Below are 24,804 nucleotides of genomic sequence, written 5' to 3'. Positions count from 1 at the left end.
AAGTTCTTGGCCTCTGCTATCTTAGCAGTGAGTTCCACAGGTTAATTACACATTGTGTGAAAAATGTCTTTTATCAGCCTTCAGTTTCATTGAGAGTTTTTTTTACTGTATTATTGGAGTAATTAGGAGTGCCTTTCACAAAATTATTCATTATTTTGTATATCTTGATTGTGTCCTTCATTCATCTCCTCTCTAAACTAAAATGTCCCAATGTTCTTCTTTGAGTGCTTGCTCAGGTCCATTCCATATTAGGTGTGTCTGCTCGCCACATGCACCAATGCCAGAAGCTTTTCCCTCAGCAGTATCTGTAGAGGACCGGTTTGGCACCCAGTGAAGTGGCACCCACATAGTGCAATATAAGGGGCGCCGCTGGCTCCCACCACCCTCACTTTCTTTTTGCCGCCGATGACAGTGTTGGAACATCTGCTGCTTCGTCTGGTGTTGTTTCGTTTTCTGTTCTTGTGAACTTTGAAAACCTGTAATATAGTTGTATATAGTTAGTAGTGTCTTAGTTACCCTTAGTAAGTAGTTCTCAAACTCTTCACTAGTCCCAGACAGGACTCAGCGGGGGGATGGGTCATGCCCCGGTCCCCGGCTTTAAACCTTGTGATCGCTGCAAATGGCCTATGCCCATCAGTGATCCACATACCAGCTGCCTAAGGTGCTTAGGTGAAGGGCACATAAGTGACAAGTGATGTATCTGCAAGTCCTTTAAACCTAGGACGAAGAAGGGGCGTGATATCCATCTGAAAGCACTCCTAATAGAGTCGGCACTCCCTCCGGCACCAGAGCAGAGGTCCGACTCTGCACTGAGCACCATGGCCTCTGTGTGCAGTGCTCCACTGGCGCTGTCCATGAGCCAGCAGCAGTCCCCCTCCATGGCTACGGGGAAGAAGCCGAAAAAGACTGTGAGGGGGCTTCCTACCACCTGTAAGGGACAGGAGGGGGCTGGGGTGAGCCACGACCTGTGCTGGGCAGCTCCACACCCCCTTTGGGAAGTCGGGCCCCCACTCAAGTCGAGCAGTGCAGCCCAACCTACACTTTGCCTGTGACCCCGGATAGTGGTACAGGCCCTAGCCAGCTTCAGGTGCTGTCAACACCCAAAGCTCTTTGAGGGGCTCAAGAGATCCTGACACTCCTGGTACTGCCTACACTGGCTCCCATGGTACCCCCAGTCTCAGAGAAAACCCGCATAGGGACCTATGGGTGTGTCCCCGCCTCAGCGGTACTGATTCCCATTGAGAGGGACGTTCCACCAGTGTTCGCATGTCTGAAGCTGCCATGCCTTAGGCCTGGAGAGGCAGGCTCAGTGGAGCCCTCTTCGATCCCCAAACCGGGGGCACCGATCGAAGGACTCAAGGCATACCTCGTTGGTAGATTGGCGCAGACCCTCTGAGGCATGCACCAACTGGCAAGAACTCCGGGACCAGCCCCAGCCATCTCCAATGAACCGGTACCGATCCTGGGACTGATTGGACATCAGAGACCGCCGATTGCTGGGCTGTCATCATCTGTTTCTGAGAAGGTCGTCACCCTACTAGGACAATCATCCTGGCAACTGGCCTGTAGTAGCTCCCGGTCCTGTTCGAAGTCCTGGTATCGGTCGAGAAGCGTGAGGTGTGAATCGCCAGGTATCCAAAGCAGATCTGCCGAATGCCGTCAGTCCCTGAGAGCCTGACCAAGACAGTCTCGCCTGGACAGGTCAACTTTGGGACACAGCAACTGGGCACCGGTTGCACAAGAGCCACCGCTCAGCCTGATCCTGGTCACCTGGTACCGACTGCTCTGCTGGTAGCTCTGGCTTGGAGTGAGGTTCCTTGCCTGTGTGACAAGTCCCAGTACCAGCGGTGCCGACTACATTATCAGCACCAAAGCCTGTCCCATGGCCCCAAGTGCAGTGGCCGGCCCATGGTTCCCGTGGAAACCTTGGGGGTTTACCCAACCTTCCCAGGCTGCCCGATCAGTGTCAGGAGCCTCAGAGAGGCCAGAAGCCTCGGTATGCTGTCCCCCTCCAGTGCTTGAGGCTTCGGGGTGGTAAGATCCCACAGGTCCAGGAGGACCCAGGGGAGCAAGCTGCTGGACCACCAATGGCGGTGGAGGTTCCTGCAATGTCAGCATCTTCCTTGTCTTCACTGGACAAGGCTATAACGGGGCCCCTCACCCAGTTCCTCAGGATGAAACAAAAGCGCACCAGGAACTTTTGAAGAGGGTTGTTTCTAACCTGGGGCTTCAGGCAGAGGAATTGGAAGAGCCCTCGGACTCTCTGTTTGATGTCCTCAGCTCCTGCCAGGGTGGCTCTATCCCTTCATGAAGGGGTTTCCAAAATCACTAATGCCCTGCGGCAGACCCCCTCTTCCCTGGCCCCTATCTCTAAAAGGGCCAAAAGCAAGTACTTCGTGCCGACCAGAGGGCATGAGTACTTATACTCCCACCCATCCCCTAATTTCCTTGTGGTTGAGGTGGTTAACCACAAGGAGAGGCAAGGACAAGCTGGGACCATGCCCAAAAGTAAAGCCTTGAGGCAGCCTGATATCTTTTCACATAAGGTTTATTTGTCTTCCAGCCTTCAGCTAAGAGTGGCCAACCACCAATCCCTCTTTGGCCAATATGACTTTAATATGTGGCAAGCCATGGCCAAGTTTGAAGGGTTGCTCCCCAAGGCTTTCAGGAAGGAGTTCCAGGTGATCTTTGATGAGGGCACGACTGCAGCCAGGGTAGACCTTCAGGCAGCATCAGATGCTGTGGATGCTGCTGCCTGCACCATGGCTTCTGCTATCTCCATGTAGCGAGCCTCTTGGCTGGTCCTCTCTGGATTATCCACCAAGCCCCAGCAGTCATTGTAGGACCTGCCCTTCAGTGGAAGAGCTCTATTTGTGGAGCAAACAGACAGCAAGTTGCATGGCCTAAGGGACTCCTGCACCACCCTGAAAATCCTGGGTTTTTTTGCATGGGTGAAAGTGGGCCAGTACAGGCCGGTACAGCGTACCAGCAAGAAGCCAGTACCTGCCCCTGTGCAACCCACATTAAAGCGCTGCCCCTTTTGCCTCCCCTGTCAGCGGCCCTGCTGATAAGAACCCTACCGACAGGGCTGCCAACGGCGCTTTAACGTCATTGCCTCTTTTGCCCTGACCCCCTCAACCCACCTGCCTCCACTCTCGGCCCAGTCAGGTTTGATCTGTAATAAGCAGGGGGCCAAACAGTCATTTGAGGGTGTGCCCAAGGGCGATCTACCAGACTATTCCCCGGATCTATCTTTTCCAGTGTTCTCCGACCTCCTTCCCTCCTGGTGTGGACCGCTATAACTTTGGACCACTGGGTCCTCAGTACTCTCCAGTTCCTTTTTACCCCCTCTCACCCACAAAAACCTGCCTCCCCTGTCTCTCTTCAGGGACCTTTCTCACGCGAGTCTCCTCACACAGGAGTTAAAGGGGTTACTACAGCTGGGTGCAGTGGAAGAGGATCCTCTCAAGTACAGGAACAAGGGGTTCTATTCCCAGTACTTTTTAATTCCAAAGGCCAAGGGCGGTCTACAGCCTAGCCTGGACCTGCGAGACCTCAACAAGTACCTAAAGAAGCTAAAGATCCGCATGATCTCTCTGGCTTCTATTATCCCCTCCCTGGATCCGGGAGACTGGTATGCCAACCTCGACTTGAAGGATGCATACTTCCACATTGCAATCTTTCAAGGGCATAGACACTTCCTCTGGTTTATGGTGGGCTCCCACCACCACCAGTTTATGGTCCTCCCATTCGGCCTGGTGACATCACCGAGAGTGTTTACCAAGTGCATGTCGGTGGTAGCGGCTTATCTCAGAGGCCGGGGGTATCCAGATCTACCCGTAACTCAACGACTGGCTTGTCAAGAGCAGCTACAGATCTCAAGTTCAAAGAGATGTTGCAATGCTTCAAGCTACGTGCCGCACTCTGGGCCTACTGATAAATGACAAAAAGTCAATGTTACTGCCAGTGCAGAGGATAGAGTTCATCGGAGTGGTCCTTGACTCGACCTGCACCAGGGCATTCCTGGAAATGATAGAAACGTTCCACATGTTGACAAACCTCATTGCAGAAGTCTCTGCATTCCCTCTGATTACTGTCAGGGTCTGTCTGCGCCTGCTGGGCCACATGGCAGTGTGCACTCACGTGGTCTGCCATGCCAGGCTCCGGATGTGGCCCCTGCAACAATGGCTGGTGACGGTCTATTCCCAGTTCCAAGACCCCCTGTGGACCAACCACAAAACAGTCCTGGAAGGGGTTCCGTTCAACAACCCTTCCGCCTCCATCGAGTTGGTGTTGGACGCCTCAGACCTTGGCTGAGGGTGCATGTCGGTATCCTCCAGGCTCAGGGGATGTGGTCCCCAGACAAAGCACAGTTGCAAATAAACATCAAGGAGCACCGAGTAGTCCAGCTGGCATGCGGAGTCTTCTTGCCCCACCTGTCGGGCAAGGGAGTACGAGTCCTGATGGACAACACAGCCTTGATGTTCTACATCAACAGGCAAGGAGGGGTGCGCTCATCGGCTCTCTGTCAGGAGGTGCTCCATCTATGGGACTTCTGCATCAGCCATGAAATCCATCTGGAAGCTTGTCATCTTCCCAGCATCAGGAATACACAGGCAGACCAGCTCAGCAGGGACTTCTCTCACCACAAGTGGTCACTCCATCCAGAGGTAGCCTGCATGATCTTCCAAAAGTGGGGAACTCCCCAAGTGGACCTGTTCGCTACCAAACAGAACCAGAAATGCCACCAGTTTTGTTCTTGACAGGGTCTGAGCAAGGACTCCCTTTCTGATGCCTTCCTCCTGTCATAGTCAAGGAGCCTGATGTACACCTTCCCTCTGATTCCACTCATCAGCAGGGCCCTGGCAAAGATCAAGAGAGACCAGGCGCAGGTTATCATGATGGCCCCTATGTGGCCTCACCAGCACTGGTTCAGCATGCTCATGAGCCTGTTGGTGGCCCCTCCCTGGCCCCTGTCCAACTGACCAAACCTGCTGTCACAGGACTACAGTCCGTTCTTACGCCCCAAACTTCGGGTCCTTCCACCTCTCAGCAAGGATGCTGTGTGGCTGAACCCGGAGAAGTGGACCTGTTCAGAAGGAGTCCTGGAAAATAGGAAGCCCTCAACTAGACTGACTTACCTGGCCAAGTGGATGAGGTTCTCCCACTGGGTGTCTGAATGGGGCATCTCTCCCTCGCATTCCTCCATACAGTGTGTCCTGGACTACCTGCTCCATTTGAGGAATCAGGGCCTGGCACACTCTTCCATTAGAATGCATCTTATTGTCATCTCTGCTTTTCACCCGCCGATCCAAGGACAGACGGTATTCTCCCATGACATGACAGTCAGATTCTTGAGAGGGCTGGAGAGATTCTTCCCACAGGTGCGGGCTCCCATCCCACAGTCTGATCTTAACTTGGTCCTCTCTAAGCTCACTGCCCTGCCCTTTGAACCGCTGTGGTCCTGCTCCCTTTCCCATCCATCATGGAAGGTCGCGTTCCTGGTGGCGGTGATGTTGGCGAGATTGGTCTTGGAAATTAAAGCCTTGACCTCAGAACCACTGTACACAGTCTTCTACAAAGATAAGGTTCAGTTGCAGCCCCACCCAGCCTTCTTGCCAAAGATGGTCTATACCTTCCATATGAACCAGGACATCTTCCTCCCAGAGTTCTGTCCCAAACCGCACAAGACCAGTGAAGAGAGGCGTCTTCATGCCCTGGACGTTCAGAGGGCCTTGGCTTTCTACTTAGAATGTACCAAGCCTTTCTGTAAATCAACTCAACTCTTCCTTGCAACAGTTGATAGGATGAAGGGTCACCCAGTGTCCTTGCATAGGATTTCCAATTGGATCACCTCGTGCATAAGAACCTGTTATGACATGGCGGAGGTTCCGCTGCCACCGATTATCAGAGCCCTCTTGACGAGAGTTCAGGTGTCTTCTGCGGCCTTCCTGGTGCACATTCCTATCCAGGACATCTGTAGAGCCGTAACATGGTCCTCTGTCCATACGTTTATCACTCATTATGCCATCACTCAGCAGGCCAGGGACAACACTGGGTTCGGCAAAGCTGTGTTACAATCTACACATTCGTGAACTCCTATCCACCTCCAAGGGTACTGCTTTGGAGTCACCTAATATGGAATGGACATGTGCAAGCACTCGAAGAAGAACAGACAGTTACCTTACCGTAACTGGTATTCTTTGAGATGTGTTGCTCATGTCCATTCCATGACCTATCCTCCTTCCCCACTGTTGGTGTTTCCGGCAAGAAGGAACTGAGAGTGTGGGGAGCCGGTGGTGCCCCTTACACTGCGCCATGCGGGCGCTACTCCAGGGGGTGCTAGAGCCAGCCTCCTACGGATACTGCTGAGGGAAAAAGTTCCAGCACCAGTGCATGTGGCGAGCACACACACTTAATACGGAATGGACATGTTCTTCGAGATGTGTTGCTCACCAGTTATGGAAAAGGAAACTGTCTTTTTTCAGTCTCTCCTCCATGCTTTTAATCGTTTCCATTGCCCGTGTCTGCACCCTTTCTGTTTCTGCCCTTTTTAAAGATGAACTTGAACACAGTATTCCAGGTGAGGGCATATAATTGATTTATATAATTTTATAATAATACCTGATTATAATTTGATTTGTCAACAATGAAATTAATCTGCCACCATGCTGCCCATTCATTTAGATGTTAGGTCCCTCAGAGTGTTCTCTGGTATTGACTAGCTTAAATAATTCTGTCATCTGCAAATTTTGCTACCTCAATTTTCATTTCTTTTCCAGCACATTAATAAATGTATTAATAACAATTAGTCATAGAGAATCTTGTGGCACTCTGTTGTTAACCTTATGAAATGTTAGAAATTGACCACATATTCCTACTCTCTTTTTGTCTCTTAGCCAGTTTCCAATCCAAGTAAGCATTTTACGTCTCACTCCTGACTCCTTAGTTACTTTAATACCCGTTTGTCAGGGACTACATGAAAGGCTTTTTAAAAGGCCAAATAAATTGTCAATTGTTTTTCCTTTCCCCTTTCTTTTCTTTACGCTCTAAGAACTGCAGTAAATTAGATCGTCAGTTTTCCTTTAAAAATCATACTATTTGTCCCTAATCTATCATGCCCATCTAGGGTGGTTGTTTTTTTTTTTTTTTAAATAATTCTGTATTTAATTGTTTTATCTTGTTTACCAGGTCTTGATGTAAGGTTTATTGAGCTGTAATTCCAAGGACCACTTAATTCATTTTTTTTTTTTTAAGACCAGGTACTTTTGTTACCTTCCATCCTTTTGATATACTAACTGATTTAAGTGAGGAAAAAGCTTCCCCATTTCCTAATGAATTTAAACCTCTTTTCTTTGCACCATCTTGTCCTGCATACATTAAGACTGCCTAATAGCCCTGCACATGGAACTAGAAGCATTTCAAAGAGAGCTTCCACAAGGTACATCTACACTGCGCCAAAAAAAAAGGCCCAAAACAAAAAAACCCATGGTAGCGAGTCTCAGAGCCTTGCTGAGTTTGGCTTGCTGGCCTTGTGCTATACAGGGCTCAAAATAGCAGCACAGATATTCCTGAAAAAGGTGGGAGCCCGGGCTCTGCGACCATCCCCGGGTTTTGGAGCCTGGACTCCAGCCCAAGCAGGAAAGTCTATACTGCTATTTTTAGCCCCATACCAAGAGCCCCACAAGCCTGAGTCAGTTGACCCGAGCTCTGAGACTTGCTGTCTTGTTGTTGTTTTTCTGTGTAGATGTAACCATAGAGGTACTGGATTTAAGCCCTTTTCTGTTAATCTAAATGTAGAGTGAAATCCTGGCTCCATTGAAGTCAATGGCAGAAGTCCCATTGACTGAAATTGGCCAGAATGTCCCTCAGACATAGGACCTCTCTCCTACACTGCCCTGTTACTGGTCAAGTTGTATGCTACAACCGCAGGTTTCTCATTAGCACTTGCTTGTCTTGCCCGTTCTTTGCATAGAAAACCAACAAAAGATTTTCAGTCATCAGATACCTAGCTATCAATATTTCTAACCATCAAATCTTCCAGCACCACCTCCTGGCTCACAATTGTGCCCCCAACATACTGCATGAGTGTTGTACGGCAGGCCATCTCCCCAGTACCCCCTTGTGGCCTGGGGCTGCTCTGCAGCAGCCCTGCCTCAGTTTCCCCCATAATGGGCTTCCTTAAATAAACTATATACAGGCTTTTTTGATCAATAATGCCCCATTTCCCAGGATCTAATTTATTGGCATTAAACACCAAAGTCCTGGGGGCTTCTCTTCTTCCCTCCAAATCTGCTCTTTGCAGCTCTTCCCTGCTTTGGCAGGCCACTCACAGTGCTGCCTGACTGGGGTCTTTTTCTACTCATGTGGAGTCTACTCTCCCTGGCCCTCAGCCATCGCTAGCTCTCTGACTTCCAGGCCCAAACCTTACCCCTGATTAAGGGTCCCCTGCTCACTGCAGCTCTTCCGAGGTCTCTGCCACAGCTTCTTCTGGTTCTCTCCCAAAGCTCCCCCCACACCCGCCATCCCCCACTGGCTGAAGCTTTCTACTGCTCTTATAGGGGAAACACCTGATCCCATTCATATGTGCCTACTTAGTTACTAAGGTTGGCTTACTCCAGGCCTCTAGTGCTTAAAAGGGACAAGTCGCCTTGTTACAACAAGGAATAATCAATACATTTTCAACAGCAATCAACTTAGAGCTGTTCTGTATATGACTAAAATCATGTAATATAAATCTGGCCCTTTTAAAAAGCTATTTTAATCCTGACCGGGTTGCTTTCAGCAGTCTGTTCCTAACCATTTTGCAGTGAAGTATAAACATCTCAGAGGTGTTTGTGCATTTAATCTCAAACTGTCAGACTAGAGAAGTGCAGATCATTTTCTGGAGGAATAGCACCTGCTCTCTTCCTGATTTTGTTCTCTTTGGGAAAGGTTGAATACAGTATATCCTCCCAACCAGTTGTTTCAATGATGATAAAAATTTCACATCTCTCCTCCCTGTTTACTTAGTACTGCTGTGCCCTAGATATGACAACGTGTGCAGATCCAGTAGTAATAATGAAATCTATGGAAAAGAGGCACACAGAGGAGAAAAAAGACATTAGATGATGACAGCTTTTATTCCCTGCTGTTGTTGGACTGCAAACGGGTAGATAGTTTGCAACCAAGGCTGAAAAACATTTAAACTTTATTTACTAGACAATAAATAATACAAAACCTGCTTGCCAAATGTTGAAGACGAGAGCTGTCATTGAATTCATACTGTGGCTGGTGATGTTTTCTTTTTGTTAGTCTCACTAAAATAAGCCAGGATTTTTCTGTTTTGGAAAAAAAAAGGAGCCCAATCATCCCCTCCACTGACAAAATCCAGGGGGATTTAAATAAAAAAGCATTGTAAAAATACTGCATCTTGTTACAGTTTGTGTACTGTGTCATTCCCTCAGTTCCACAGGGATGGCAACCTTGCAGAAGGGGCGGGGGAGAGGCACTTGCCAAGGTCAAGGATAATTGGGAAACACTACAAATCCCCATCCAGGCCTTCAGATCCAGGGCCGCCCAGAGCGGGGGCAAGTGGGGCAATTTGCCCCAGGCCCTGGCCCCACAGGGGCCCCCATGAGAATCTAGTATTTTATAGTATTGCAACTTTTTTTTTATGGAAGGGGCCCCTGAAATTGCTTTCACCAGGCCCCCTGAATCCTCTGGGTGGCCCTGTTCAGAGCAGATTCCCCCCCCACCACCACCCTCCCGTGGAATCCTGGGCCAAAATAAGATTGTACAGGCACTTCTAGAAATAAAAGAGAAGATTAGGATTTAACTTTTTAGATGACATCGTTACATGTAGCGGGCTGGAGATCTTTCTGCTGGTCTTCCTCCACCCTGGAAAGTGACACTGCATGCAAAGGCCTGCGGGCCCACTCGGTGTATAATGTGATCCAAATATGAGATCTTTCATCAACTGTCAAATTCTTTTAATTCACCCCTTCTTCCACTGTTTCACTCATGCCTGCAGTTCATCTGCCAAACCCTCCAGAATCGTCCCCTGTGTGATAAACTCAAAACCCTAAACTGTAGGAATCCTCTGATTGCCCTTCCTTCTGCTGCTGTCAGGCCCACCAGTCCTCACAACTTTCAGAAACCCTCCAAACATCCATATCTCCATGTTCAAATTTCAGTATGTAATTAGAGAGAGTTCTGGAAAGGGGATGGTGGACTTGTCACAGAGGTCAGGAGAGTGGGCAGCTAGAGGTGATGGGGGACCAGAGTAGTGCCGATTATTTCTTATTTTCTTTTCAATAAAGAAAATAAAATATAAACACATACAACTCTGTTCCAGTATACTGGATTTCTGCTTATGTTGCTGACTGTATGCTTTAGTACAGTGGTTCTCAACCACTGGGGGACTGCGAGCAGGTTTCAGGGGGTCCTCCAAGCATGGTCAGCATTAGACTTACTGGGACCCAGGGCAGAAAGCTGAAGCCCCACCGCATGGGGCTGAAGCCCAGGGCCATGAGCTCTGTTACCTGGGGCTGAAGCCGAAGTCTGAGCAATGTAGCTTCTCGGGGGGGCCCTGTGGCATGGGGCCTCAGGCAATTGCCCTGCTTGCTACCCCCTAACACCAGCTCTGACTTTTATATGCAGAAAAACAGTTGTTGTGGCACAGGTGGGCTGTAGAATTTTTATAGCATGTTGGGGAGGGCTCAGAAAGGAAATGGTTGAGAGCCCCTGCTTTAGTATATTATATCATCATCAGTGATCCAAAATGCTGCATAAGTAGCAAGTTAACATTATCAAGAGTAGCCTAACATTTTGTGTGATTTTTGCCATTTGTGTTCTTCAGTTATCATTCTTAATGCTGCACTAATCATGTGGAGTTTGCATGTAATTCTAGCAGTTTTTGTGCTGCCATCTGAAACATTCACATTCATTATCCCTTCAACTGAGAGAGATTCATTATTCATTTCTCAAAAGCAAATTCACCTAAGGTGACTGAAAACAACCTAGCAGGTTTTTCTACAAGGTTTTGTATTGTAATTTAATAAGTGTATACACACTGTACACCCTCAAAGCTTTGGCAAGTCATAATGGCTTAATGTTTGTTTATTTGAAGAAGCAAATAGATGTTTGTGTAAATATTTGCTTGTAAGCACCATTTAAAAAAATTTAATGTAACGTGTACTCCAAATCCTAAAGACCTTAATCAGTTTTTACTCAGACTTTAATTCATTGGGGCCCTGTATGAATATGGAAAAATTGGTGCATATTTTTCTGATGAAGCCTGAGAAGGATATAATGTATGTAGAAAATACCCTGGAAATAGTTACACATTAACATCATGTTGTGACAGGAGAGCCTGCACCTCAAGGTTGTGGATTCAGTGGGCCTGATAATTCTAAACTGATGGTTGAAACAGCAGCTAGTCCAAAAATGTTAAATTTCAAAGTTTTCCAGCTAAACAAAGGGGATAATTTTTTCATAAAAATTCACCCCATTTTTCTGTCAGCTCTTGCTGGATCCTTCAACTGACCGTGAATTGTCAGATATTGTCAGTCGCTTAATACAGGGGAAGGGCTCAGCTTTATCTTCAGAACATTCTCATCTGCCTTAAACTTATTCCTTTCCATGTCTGCTATCTCCTTCCTTTTCTGTCCCCTGCTTCCTTCCTTACGGCAGATTAGCCTTACCTGTCCCCAGGACCTTAAAGTAGACAAACTCAGCAGTGTGAAGCAGCAGGAACAAAAGGATTATGTATCCTGTTGCAAGTGCAGGGCCTCCTTTGTAGAAGAGGGCTGCTTGCTTTATTCCCAAGAAAGATTATCCCAAGGGGCTTCTCTGACCTGAAGGAGTGTCCTATAGAATCACCAGGCAGACCAGTATGGAGCATCCGTGGGTCTCACTGAGAAAGCAAGTAGCCTTTCTGACCCCCTTGCAGATAGGCAGGCAGCTCTAGGATGGAGTCTCAACACCGTGGAAGCTGTAGCCTAGCAAACCTTTGAAGTCCTGCAGCCTTCAGTGGGATCAGGCAGTAACTCTTTAGTGCCCCATGCCTAGCACAAACAGTCCAATAAGCAGAAGGGGAAATGCCTTAAGAAGATAGCCCTTATAGCAGCCTTTCACTCAAGTAGCTTCAACCAGCTCCTTAACTGGCCCCTCAGTCTGCTGGTATAGTGGATAATAAGCAGGCAGTGTGCCTCCTAAAAGCCCTCTCTGGAACACTTCCTCCCAGCACATCATGGAATTTTAGTCTGGTCCAGGCATCCAGCTCCTTGCTGAAAGTGCCCCGAGATTAGAGATCAACTTTACCCAAAAGAGCCATAGTAATAGTATGATTCCATTGTTTCATTTATTGTAGTATTATATATTCAATCACACGGTGTTTTAATATGTGCTACAAAGAGCTGCATGAGACACATTAAAGAGCCACTGTGGCTTGAAAGCCTCAGTCTGAGTATCAATGAGATAGATTCTGCTAACAATGGACAGATTGATGGATTTCTTTACTCCACCCTCCAATGTCTCACAACTCGTTCACCTTTCCCCTTGGTGTAACTGGGGATAAAAATATATTTTAGCCAAACTTAAACCTTATCAGGAGAACTCATAGAAGCAGTAGTGCTTTTTCTGAAATTCCTTCTTTAGTTACATTAATCTTCAACAGTGTGCTTGAATAATTTAACTATTCTTTGAAATGAATATATTCAACACACTCAAACGTCACTTAGTTAATCATCTTTGCTCTAGAAATAAGATCTCTGTGAGGTGGTAACTGAAGAGATGATCATAGTGGTACATCTTGCACTCCAGCGTCTAAGCTCACCTCTTTATTTACCATCACCTCTTGAACTTCTAGTAAAAATGTTGTAGGCTCTGTAAAGATCAATTTGCTGCTTTGAAATTCAGTCTCAAAACTTCTCCCAAGATGTTTTTGCCACCATTAGAACTTTCATTATGAGCTAGGAAGCCCAGAACTCCCAAGTTACTACTTTTAATACTGTTTTTATAGAATCCTATTTAGAATGAATGGTTTCAATTAATCTATACTGATTTGCACCAGTTAAGAATCAAGCCAATATCTTTAATCCCTGTATTTAATACTATATGCAAAGAATCAGTGTTAGCAGCGAGTACTTGAGACTGATCTTTTCAGTTTAAAATTTTAGGGCTTGATCTTCATCATAGCAGTCTTGGCTTCAGTGCAGCTACACTGATACATATCAGCTGAGGGTCTGATCTGTAGTGTTAAACTGAACTGTTGATCCATATAAATAATTCTCCCAGGAATGTAGTCTTTTTTCCCCTTCTGGTTTTTCATGATAAGTCACATTAAATTAAATCAATAAACTGAAAAAAGTGGCCAAAATATTTTGGTTGGTCAGCAACAAAAGATTCTTGTTTGGGGGAATAGATTAATTGTAAACATCTAGTCTGACCTCCTGTATAACACAGGCCATAGAATGACCCCAAAATAATTCCTAGAGCAGATCTTTTAGAAAAACAGCCGTTACAGATTTCAAATTGTCATTGATGGAGAATCTACCACTACCCTTGGTAAATTGTTCCAATAGTTAATTACTATCACTATTACAAATTTACACTGTATTTTCAGTCTGAATTTGTCTAACTTCAACTTCCAGCCATTGGATTATGTTATACCTTTGTCTGCTAGACTAAAAAGCCCATTATTAAACATTTGTTCCCCATTTAGATACTTACACCCTTAACCTTCTCTTTAAGCTAAACATATTGAACTGTTTGAGTCTACCACCATAACACAGGTTTTCTAATCTTTTAATAATTCTTGTGGCTCTTCTCTGAGCCCTCTCTAATTTATCAATAGCCTTCTTAAATTGTGAGCACTAGAACTTGCACCAGTATTCCAGCTGTGGTTGCATCAGTGCCCAAGTACTCCTAGTCAAGATTCCCCTGTTTATGCATCCCAGGATCACATTGGCTCTTTTGGCCACAGAGTCACTCAGGGAGCTTATGTTCAGCTGATATCCACCATGACTGCAAATCTTTTTCAGAATCACTGCTTCCCAGGATAGAATCCCCTATCTTCTAAGTATGGCCTATGTTCTTTTCCCTCAGATACAATAGATAACCTGGTCTCTGTAGGGGAGATGTTTTTAGAGCCCTCGAGTACAGTATGCTCACTGTGACCACATCCAGGTACAATTAAAATCTAGGGGGGGAAATTCCCTGTCACTTAGTATTTTTAGGAATCAAAAGGTCGAAGCAAATAATTTCAGCAGCTAAGGATCAAAATATCATTGACTTGGAAACCCCTGATCCAATAAAAAAGGGGGTGTGTGTGGGTGGGTGGAAATAACAACTGTGAAACAACCATAGCAGTGAGGCACTTGGAGCAATAGGGTCTAGACACTGATTAGAAAGGAGCCAGGATTTATAGGCTCCTTTCTCTGGTATCTGTTGTTGAGCAAGTAAGTCTCTATCTGGGTTACACCTGTTGTAGCAGAGGTAGCATCTTTTAAGCTTTCCTCTCTCTGGTGCATCCTTCCTGGAGCTGCAGCTCTGAGACAGCAGCAGCATTTACAGCAGCTCTCTATTAGACGCTCCTCTCTTGGGTGTGCAGGTCTAGCCATAATTTAGCCTAAAATCTTCATCTCTGTTTGTTTAGTTGGACTCGAGAGAGAGTTATAAAATCATAATATCTTATTGACAAGGACTTTCAAAACAAAATAAATTTTCAAAGCATAGTCTGACACTGAGTTAAAATGTCATAAACCTGTATGATGAAGATGATCTTGACTATTTAGGTTCTATAGTCTGTGAACTTGTTTATCCTAATGTTTTCAAAGAGAAAATAAAAGTTACATTCCATGGTCTAAACTGAAACGTAGGTGTAACTTTTACATCTGCTATATTTGAGCCAATGTACTTCATAATTATGATTAAAATGATAAATTAACTACATAATCAGCCCTTTTTATAGAGCAGAGCACTGTAGAGATGTACATTGAAAAATGACTCTTATGAATAAAGAAGTTATTGAAAATTATTTTAAATTTTCAATATCAAACAGTTCATTTTTTTTAATTGAATAGTATTGTTAATGAAGGTTGAATCTCAAAAGTCTTGGAGGTCTGGTTTGGATAAGCATCCAAAAGTTCATATGCTTATCTAACCCCCAATCCTCTTTGAGTTTCCCTTTCTGGCTTCTCAACGCTCTTCCAATCCCCTTATCTTCATAAGAAATTTTCAGGGAGAATTTCTGTGCTTTTTCTTCTCCCATTCCTTCCAGCCTGTCCAACATCAAGGGCCTTTCCCAGAGGAAGTAGATGTCTTTCCAAAAACATTGGCAAGATCTGTTGTTGCCTATTTTAAATTGTGACTCCTTTGTGGTTTTACTTTTACAGTTTGTCTTTACTAAAAATTTACATCACACTAGAACAAAACCTTGAGGAGTTATGTTAACTGACACAATGTTAACTGAAACTTAGTAATCAGTATAGATGGGGACAAGTCACATTCATTAATGCAGTTCCTCAAGGCTGGGTTCTAACTCAATGTAAATAAGTATTGAAGACAATCCATTAGTGATCTGTGCACTAATATCTGTAGATGCAACTGGTAGAATTGGCATATACAGAATTATGTTAGCAAATGGAATTTGCAGGTGAAACATTTGGCATTTTTGCATACAGGTGTCAGTACACCAGAAGTGCAGTCATTGATGTGATTGTGAAAAGTTGTAATACACAAGTGGAGGCCAGAATCTGAAAATCAAGCTCTGATTATCAAATGTAAAGTTTGTCCCATGGTTCATTTTCATGATAGGTATGACTATTGTAAGGTTCTGCTTTTTCATATTTCTTGGCTGAGTTAGACAACCTATGATTCAGGACCTTCCCATTCCATAACATCAGTAGACCTTGGCGTTTCATATAACAGTAGACTCCAAAGGGCTGGCTTGGGAAGTCCAGAATGTTGCTTCATGATATAAGTCTCTTTCAGAATGACTATAATGTATTATGTAATACGTAAAATAAATTACAATATAAGAAGTTCCCTCCTCCCCCCAGTATCTTCATTCCCTTTACATGATTAAGATTAGGAAGCTACAAGATTTGCTCAAAATGGGGAGCACATACTGGTACCCCATCTCTCTCTTCAGGATCCAACCAGCTGCTGTGAAAAAGGACCAGGACATGGGATATCACTAGCTAGGAAATTAAGGACTGGATTCTGCGAATTGTTAAACACCTTCAACTGCCATTGAAAGAATCTCACAATCTCTTCACATACTTGTTAAATAAGAGGGATGACAAAATTGTACCATTATGGTACTCCCCAGGTGACAAGTGTAAGGAAGAAGAGCAACTAAAACATCCTAAGCCTCTGAGATCACTACAAAAATAATGAATGAAACCAGTTCCAGATCATTTATGAGCCCCATCAGGTCCCAGGGACAAATCAGCAGCACCCACAGCATCAAAGCCTTTTTAGATCTAGTAGTATCATTGTGGATGTCTGACTTCTCATTTCCCCAAGGAAATGATACGCTAATGAATCATCTGTGTGCCATGCCCAGGTCTGAAGCCCAACTGATACTGGTTTAGAACAACTGGAGAAGATCAAATACTATTGGGGTTGGCCTGCTATCACCTTCTCAGTGATCTTCCCCAGAAATCAGGGGTTGCAGTCTGGCAGGTAATTGTGAGGTTGTTAATACCTAGTGACAGTTTTTATGAGCCAGGGCCAGGCCATAGCATAGTGTTTAACAATAGCTGCCAGTTTAACCTCCCTAAGGGAGGCATTAACAATTCCTGCCAATAAAGGACTAAGGCATTCCCAACTGACATGGGTCTAATTCACAGGTGCCTGAATGGACATTGCCCAGTGCATTTCAACTGTGAGACTTGTTGAAACTTAGGGGAGGCACTGCATGTGATTCCTTCTGTTTTGATGTTGCATCTACTCTACTACTGAGACTGACCCAAATCTAATCACTCTTATCTGCAGAGAAGATGAGGAACTCCTCATAGGGAGAAGCAGTTGACTCTGAAACCTTGTAAAGGCAGCATATATTGATGGGGAGACGCATGACTTGGAATGGGGCTGCTGGGTAGGATTTTGCAGATGGTATTCCTACTGCTAAAGTAGTTCTTCCTCATCTCAAGTTATTGAGACCTTTGGTTTTAGTGCTGAAGATCACAGGTTGAGTCCCTACTGATGTGCAGTAACTTGTAATTCACTGGGACAGAGGTGAAGAATTAAATGTTTGTCTTTACCACAACCCTAGGATAGGTTTAGAAAAAACTCCCTATGGCACAATGAGGGGATTCATATCTGGTCTTCTGCCATTGATAGCTTAGTTTCCTGTTCTCCTGCTTTATGTATTACAGGCCAGTCAGCTTCAGCCTTTGTACAAATAACCACCCAACTCCCTATCCTGAGGGAGCAGGTGGGAAGAAAAGGCTCGGGAAATGAGGGATGCTCTGTCTTCCTGCTCCCCACCACGGCACTGCCTAAAAACTTAGAAACTACCTACTTGTGGATTTTTCCCCCTGCCCTCCAACTTCACCCATCTCTGTCTTGTTTCCAAAACTGCCCCACTCCTTCCAGTTAATCAAGTTATGTCTATGTCTAGGGCATTTATCCACCGTAACCTATTTAGAGCTTTGATTTCCACCTTTAAATTTTTCTCTCACTTAAAACCAGTTCTTCACATGTTTGAGTTAATTAACTTCAGTAGAGTTACTCCTGATTTACAGCACCATGAGTGAAGAATCCTTTTTATTTTTGCCCCTTTTCCTTTTTTAAAATACAGGCTTCAGGGTTGCCCTTTAACTCCCCCAAAAAATGGTGCTAGAGCAGTTATTCTTTTCTTAAATCACCAGAAGTATGGTCCAGTGGTAGGGCATGGGATGCAGGTGAGCTGGGTTATATTCTGTTTGTGTCTAATAAGGATCATCAATGTGATCTGGGAGAAATCATTTAACTTTCTTCTTCAGATTCAGTATATCTAAAATAGAGAGAGAGTTGAAAATCACTGTATCAATGCCAAGTGGTTTTATTTGTCAGGCAGTATATCCACTGTAAACCACAATATATGAGAAGACCGTCTCAATCCTTACTCTGAATTCCCTTCCTTTTGCAAATTCAAGTCAGACCTATATTAATTTGACATTTTTTGTAGTTTATTCTTAAACCCATCCCTCGCCAAACGTCTTGCTTTTTGAGTTACCTTAAGCCTACTGCAAACAAACAAATCATAGAAATTAAATAGTAATAAAACTGTTGTTGGCTTCATATCATAAATTTTATCCAGTATTTAAATGGCAATTATTTCCAGAAATGTGGCAATTGTAGCCAACAAATGATCAAATTGATTCTCGTCACAGTCCATCTTTGTCTGGAAAGGAAATGCCAGTAGTATTTGAAAAATGGATTATTAAGGACCTTGGTTCTCTGAAGGTGGCTCATATGTTCTATTTGCTAACACAGCATCTTACTGGAAAAAAAAATAAGTGCAGCTTTTCCCTATCCGAGATTATTTTCTCTACAAATCTTTGGAGCAGGGCATGTGGAATTAGTTTAAGCAAAGCCAAACCCTGATCCTTCTGACCGCCTCATCTTTCCTGTGCTGTTTTGTCTATGCCTGCCTCAGAATATGTCAACAAATTTCCTCTAAGTTCAGAAGGTGGGGGGAAGGAACGGTGATTCTCTGTCTCTCTTTTTTTTTAAGGGAATAATTTAGGACAGACGTGCTTTCAAAAATGGTACAAGTTTGTCTTCTAAAGTATTTGTAAAGAAAAATAGCCTCGGGATCTCCTAAAGTAATCCCTGTTGAGTTTTGGAGACGTCACAAAGGGCATTGTTTTTATTACATAGCTATAATTCTTTTCTCACACAATTTGGTTATAAATCAAGATACATTTATAATGAAAGCAGCATCTGAGAATGTAAACTGAAGAAGCAAAGCTATATATAGTATAAAGAGCAGAAAGCTGAAGTGTGGTTTATTTGTTTCCTACTATATTAAAAAACAGATTTCTTTTCATGTATCTGAGGTAGCCGTGTTAAGTCTGTATCCACAAAAACAATGAGGAGTCTGGTGGCACCTTAAAGACTAGCAGATTTATTTGGGCATAAGCTTTCATGTGTAAAAAAACCACTTCTTCGAATGTATGGAGTGAAAATTACAGATACAGGCATAAATATATTGGCACATGAAGAGAAGGGAGTTACCTTAAAAGTGGAGAACCAGCGTTGACGAGGCCAATTCAGTCAGGTTGGATGTGGTCCACGCCCAATAACTGATGAGGCGGCATCAATACCAAGAGAGTGAAAATTGCTTTTGTAGTGAGCCAGCCACTCCCAGTCCCTATCCAAGCCCAAATTAACGGTGTTAAATCTGCAAATGAATTTTAGTTCTGCAGTTTCTTTTTGAAGTCTGTTTTTGAAGTTGTTTTTTTTTTTGAAGGATGGCTACTTTTAAATCTGTTATAGAATGTCCAGGGAGACTGAAGTGTTCTCCTACTGGCTTTTGTATGTTACCATTCCTGATGTCTGATTTGTGTCCATTTATTCATTTACATAGAGACTGTCCAGTTTGGGCAATGCACATGGCAGAGGGGCATTGCTGGCACATAATGGCATATATCACATTAGTAGATGTGTAGGTGAATGAGTTCCTGATGGTGTGGTAGATGTGGTTGGGTCCTCTGATGGTGTCGCTAGAGTAGATATGGGGACAGAGTAGGCAACGGGGTTTGGCCATGTACATTGGCCAAACTGGACAGTTTCTAAGTAAAAGAATAAATGGACACAAATCAGACATCAGGAATGGTAACATAGAAAAGCCAGTAGGAGAACACTTCAGTCTCCCCCGACATTCTATAACTGATTTAAAGTAGGCATACTTCAACAAAAAAAACTTCAAAAACTTCAGTATTGTTGGATGGGCTAAGGGTACCACTGTTTTATTTTTGCTTGATCAATACATTATTTGAACTAACAGCAATACGGTTATTAACCTCACAAATGAATTGAGGATACAATCTGACTCTTATAAGTGGGTTCAAAATGACTTGCATGTTTTGCATCCCCTGGTATTTACAACTTTTGCAGTATACTGAATCATTAGAAATAGTTTTGTCATATATATCCCTCATATGATTGCTGCATTACAGCCAACCCATCTTTTGTGCCTCAATTCTTTTAACATCTTCAGAAGAAATCTTGACAGTGCAGTTTTTGAACCAGTGTCACTAGAGAACCTTTGGATGTTTAAATGCTAGATGATATTTCCCTCATCCAAGCTGGTTTATAAGGAAAAAAGCAAAAAAATGACACTTTAAGAAATATACCAATGCATTTTCTACTCATAAACTATTGAACATTAGTGGAAAAAGTAAGAAATATTAGAATGCAGCACAGAGCAATTCCATTACCTACTGTGGTTTTGGGTCAGATACAATATATAAAGACTAATTACTTCATTCATAGGGGACCACGTTAGTATGTACTTTGTAACGGAAGAAGTTTTAAAGTAAAAAATTTCTATCCAAACATTTTGCTTTTCAAAACTTTGCTAACCCTGAAAAGCATCTTTTTAAACAGAACGCTTCTAAGAAAATACATTATAGGCAGCATGACAGTGAATCAATCCATTAGTAAATTTTTGGCCTATTTATCAAACCTCCAAATCATGTGTGTTCTGAGAAAGGCCAGGAGAAAATGACTTTTAGCCACTGTAGTGGTAGAGTCATTACATGCAGCATTTTTCAGTGGTAGAATCTGACTCCATATGGATCTGATGCTATGTGGCTACTGGGTGAGGATTCTTGGGAAGGTCTCCTGGGGGAAGAGAACAGAGTATCAACATGGGACATACCTTGTCTCTCTAATATCCTGGGACCAACGTGGCTACAACACAGACGTTCTAGGCTTCAAAGTGACAACACAGAGTGACAATGCTGGAATCTTCTTATGTAGATAAAGTAATGTCACTATGAATCAAAATCCAGTACAGCTTGGAAACCTGGCTAAGGAAGTAACCAAACTACCATACAGAATGCCACCTCTCCTGGGAAGAGGATGTATGCTCATTGGCTAAATTCAGTGGAATGATTCTGAGGTCACTGATATGTCTGACAATTTAAACACACATCTGTCTGCTGCTAAATAGTGCACACAGGTTTTTCTGGGGAGACTGCACCTGCTGTGCTATGGGTGTACCAGGATGTCCTAACAGGCTATACATTTAATTGGAATGTTAAAAATGATAGCAGCATAGTGGGTGCAGCAGAGGACCAGCAGTTGCAAGGGTTTATTTTTGTATGTCTATAATACAAGCCTTCCTATCACATTCAATTTAATTAATTTGGCATTTCCCAATAGCATCTCAGTCAAATTTAAAGTAATCCCTGCCCAACGGTGAGAGGAGGGGGAGAAAAATCATATACAGAAACTTGACAAGTCATTTTCTAAGGTCAGCAGCCTGTCCTTAGGACCTGAAGTGTGTCTAGTTTCTTACTCCCTGTACTTCCAAAGGAGCTTTTATCATCTTGAAATGTGGATACCCACATCAACTGGAGAAAGTACAGTTCTGAAATCTGAGATGTAATATAGCTGCCTGACTCTTATCACTGACCAGAGTTCATAGGATATGAAATTGGCATCCTCAATAAGCCAGAGAGCTGAACTTTTGAAATGTATTTAGGAAACTGTTACAGTGACAGATGAAACTATGCTCCATTATGTACCTGGTTTATACAATGTCTGTACACAATATTCAAAGTAGAGGGAAAGAATTGTGGTATCTAAGATACTGCTATGTGGTAAGTGTTTCTAAATGCTGACTTTTTACTGATGAGCATTGTGTATGTCTGCAATATGTATGATTTTGAAATTTACTTCAGAAATATATAGGACAATGAGTATGGTCAAAGTTTTCACATAGTTATTGCTGCTACTTCCTTCTTATTTTTTTAGGATAGTGAAAGAAAAGGATTTATGAATAAACTCTATGCCATCCAGGAGGTGTGTGTCAGTGTCCAGAATGTCCTTGATGAAGTGGCTTCCTTTGGAGAAAGGATAAAGAAGTGAGTGCTGACACATTGGTTTTGGATTGCTCTGATGGTGCTCACATTTTTTCCCTCCAACCAAGCTGCAAAACGTTATATTCTTTTGGCAGGGACGACAGTTTTGGATGACATATTGCTAAATCTCATCATTATTTACTTTGCTTTATGCTGGCCCTTGGATGCATGAAAGTCCTGTCATTTTAATTCTGGAATTTAGAAATATATGAATTGGAAAAGAATCAGAACTGTGGCTTTGAAGTAAGAAATAAGACTGTCTTTCTGATGAGAGACATAACACTCTTTTTAACCCAGACATTTAAAAAAAATCAATACAAAGTCATGATAATAGAAATAAGCAGACCTAAATAAGGATTTCAGAGATTTTAAAGATACACATGTATTCTATTACTAGGAAGGTTTTATTTAGATCAGGTTACCTTGAAAACAATTTCTCATACTATTTTATGTGTAATTTATAGTCTTTGTGCATAAAATATATGACTTACCAACATACTTAACCACTGCTTATTTTTTAAGATTTAAAACTATACAGCATATGTATAGATTGTTTTTTAAAACAAAATTATGCAGTGTTTGCTTTTGATTGATGCTGGCCCATTACGGGAAGTTTGGTATGTGTTTGACATGTTAAATGAATGAGTAATTTAATGTTTATTATTTGAGACCAGAAACATTCCATAAAGATTCTCTCAACTAAAAGACAGGACTAAATTCAACCTGGACTTTTGCCAACATAAAGTCAGGTACATGTCCCCCCTAAGATGGAATGTTTGGTGCAAAGCATTCACAACCTCCATTCTGCTATGTCAGTGCAGCCAAAAAGGTAGGGAGCTGCACTGATTCAGAGCATCCCCTCAACTGCCTCTACCAGCAAGGTTCCTCTGATACACTCAATGGACTCTAAAGCTGAGTGACAGTGAAAGCATTGTTTTCCTGCCTCATTTTGAATACTGTCCAGGGTCCAGGCTTCACATCTCTGTACTAGATTTGGTGAATCTGGCCTAGGTGATCATTTATATTCCATGCTTATGAGATTGCAATATGTGCACAGTGATAGAGCCACAAAAGAAATACTCCCAGTGGAAGTGAATCAGAAGAAAAGGGCATATTGGCAAGTGGCCAGTTCACAAGACATATGAGGCTTATCATGCTCTCAAATGCTGCTTTCCTTCACCTCTTAATAGGCTAGTAGAAAGTGTTTTAGAATCAAGATGTTTTGGGTTTAAGGTGTGGGGTTTGGGTGGTGTTGGTGACCTGTGATAAACAGGAGGTCAGACTAGGTGATCTGATGGTCCCTTCTGGCCTTAAACTCTGTGACTCTATGAGAATGGCGTTACAGGAAGTTGTAGTCTATGAATTTCAGAACAAAGGCTTTAAAAGGAAAGCCTGAGAGCTCTTCCAGTGGGAGTATGTGTGTAAAATAGTGCATTATGCAACTTTAAACCAGGCAAGATGCACACCAGCAGAGGTAGGCACAGGCACTTTATATTGTGCAAACTCTAAAAACAAGCCTCCTTTTGAAAGAAATCTTTCATTAAAAGGCTGCACAAGGAAGTCATCTTGATTATTTTGTTAAATTGTGCATTTTGGAATTAGATATTTTTGCTCCATTGTATAAGAAAGCAACATAACTTGCTAAACAAGTGAGATTAATGACACTTCCAATAAATCTTTGTAATTTGTTCCTAAAAATGTAAAAGGAAAATTGTACTGAATACAGTGCTAACACAGCACATACGGAGGTTTGCTAAGTGAGGAGCCAGTGTTCCCACACATGGGGTGTCTGTGATCCACAGCACCCAAGGCGAGTCGCAAGAATGTGAGCAGACCCTCAACCTTCTGTTCCCCCCAAATACATGCAGAAGAAGGGAAAAGAGCAGGTGTCCCCCAGGATTTAGGGAGTGATCCTACAGCAATTGACACTTACATACTGTTCACTCTGGAGACATGTCAAAATTGCTGGGAAGGAAAAAGACAAACACAACCAAAAGAAGCCAGAGATCATTATGAAAAATTATAGCTAGCAACTCAGACAACAGTAATTATTTAACCACAGAAGCCAGAATAATTTAGCCAAAATGATCCAGATACATATCTATTAATAATAATTTAAAGGGACTCTGTCAACCTTTTTAGAGCCAAAAGCATTCTATTCTTATGGGAAGACAAATGCCAGGGAGCATCCTTGGAGTGGTGGTGATTTTTATATAACAATCCCTTTTAACCAAACTCCATTTAACAAAAGCTCCATCTGGCCTTCATCTCTTCACTGCACTTCAGGGTGGGAGACTCACAACTTAGCTGTTTCCAGACTCAGGCTCTACAAAACTGGCTGCTCAGCAGATCTTTATTACACTTTGAGATCTGGGACACACACTTAGGGTTTTTTTAAGCTGAAGGTTTGATGTGACAACCCATTTCCCTGAAACTTCTGTTGGAGCCCAATCCCTCTGTTTTTCCTTTGTCTTTGAACGAATAATGCCCTTCCCATTTTTTTGAGATTGGTACAGCTTGTTTCCTTATTGTAATTTCCTTTCTCTTTGTCCACTCCCTTCTTTTTTTTTCCCCACCCCTTTTTTTCCTTTCCTTTGCTGCCCTGCTTCTGTCTTTTTTCCTTCCCTTTCCTCCCTATATTGTCCCTCACCTTCATCAAAACCCATTGTACCTACCTTTCCCTAACCCCCTAACAGTAGTGTGAAAAGGTTGCCTACCTTGCACGTAGGCACACTTT

The 24,804-nt window shown here is 43.3% G+C and overlaps 1 protein-coding gene across 4 annotated transcripts in view; it reads left to right on the top strand.

Annotated features, from left to right (window-relative positions):
* The window catches only part of MCTP1 (multiple C2 and transmembrane domain containing 1), a 445,369-nt gene that overhangs the window by 406,577 nt on the left and 13,988 nt on the right, over nt 1-24,804 (top strand). For all 4 annotated transcript variants that reach the window (XM_045022335.1, XM_045022331.1, XM_045022332.1 and 1 more), the window contains one exon: nt 21,961-22,070. In XM_045022335.1, coding sequence (XP_044878270.1) covers nt 21,961-22,070 — 110 coding nt within the window. The remainder of the gene's footprint in view (nt 1-21,960; nt 22,071-24,804) is intronic.

Source organism: Mauremys mutica, chromosome 6, assembly GCF_020497125.1.
Source record: "Mauremys mutica isolate MM-2020 ecotype Southern chromosome 6, ASM2049712v1, whole genome shotgun sequence".
In the NCBI taxonomy this organism is placed as follows: Eukaryota; Metazoa; Chordata; order Testudines; family Geoemydidae; genus Mauremys; species Mauremys mutica.
The sequence above is the reverse complement of the archived record's forward strand: the minus strand, read 5'-3'. Positions and strand labels throughout refer to the sequence as shown.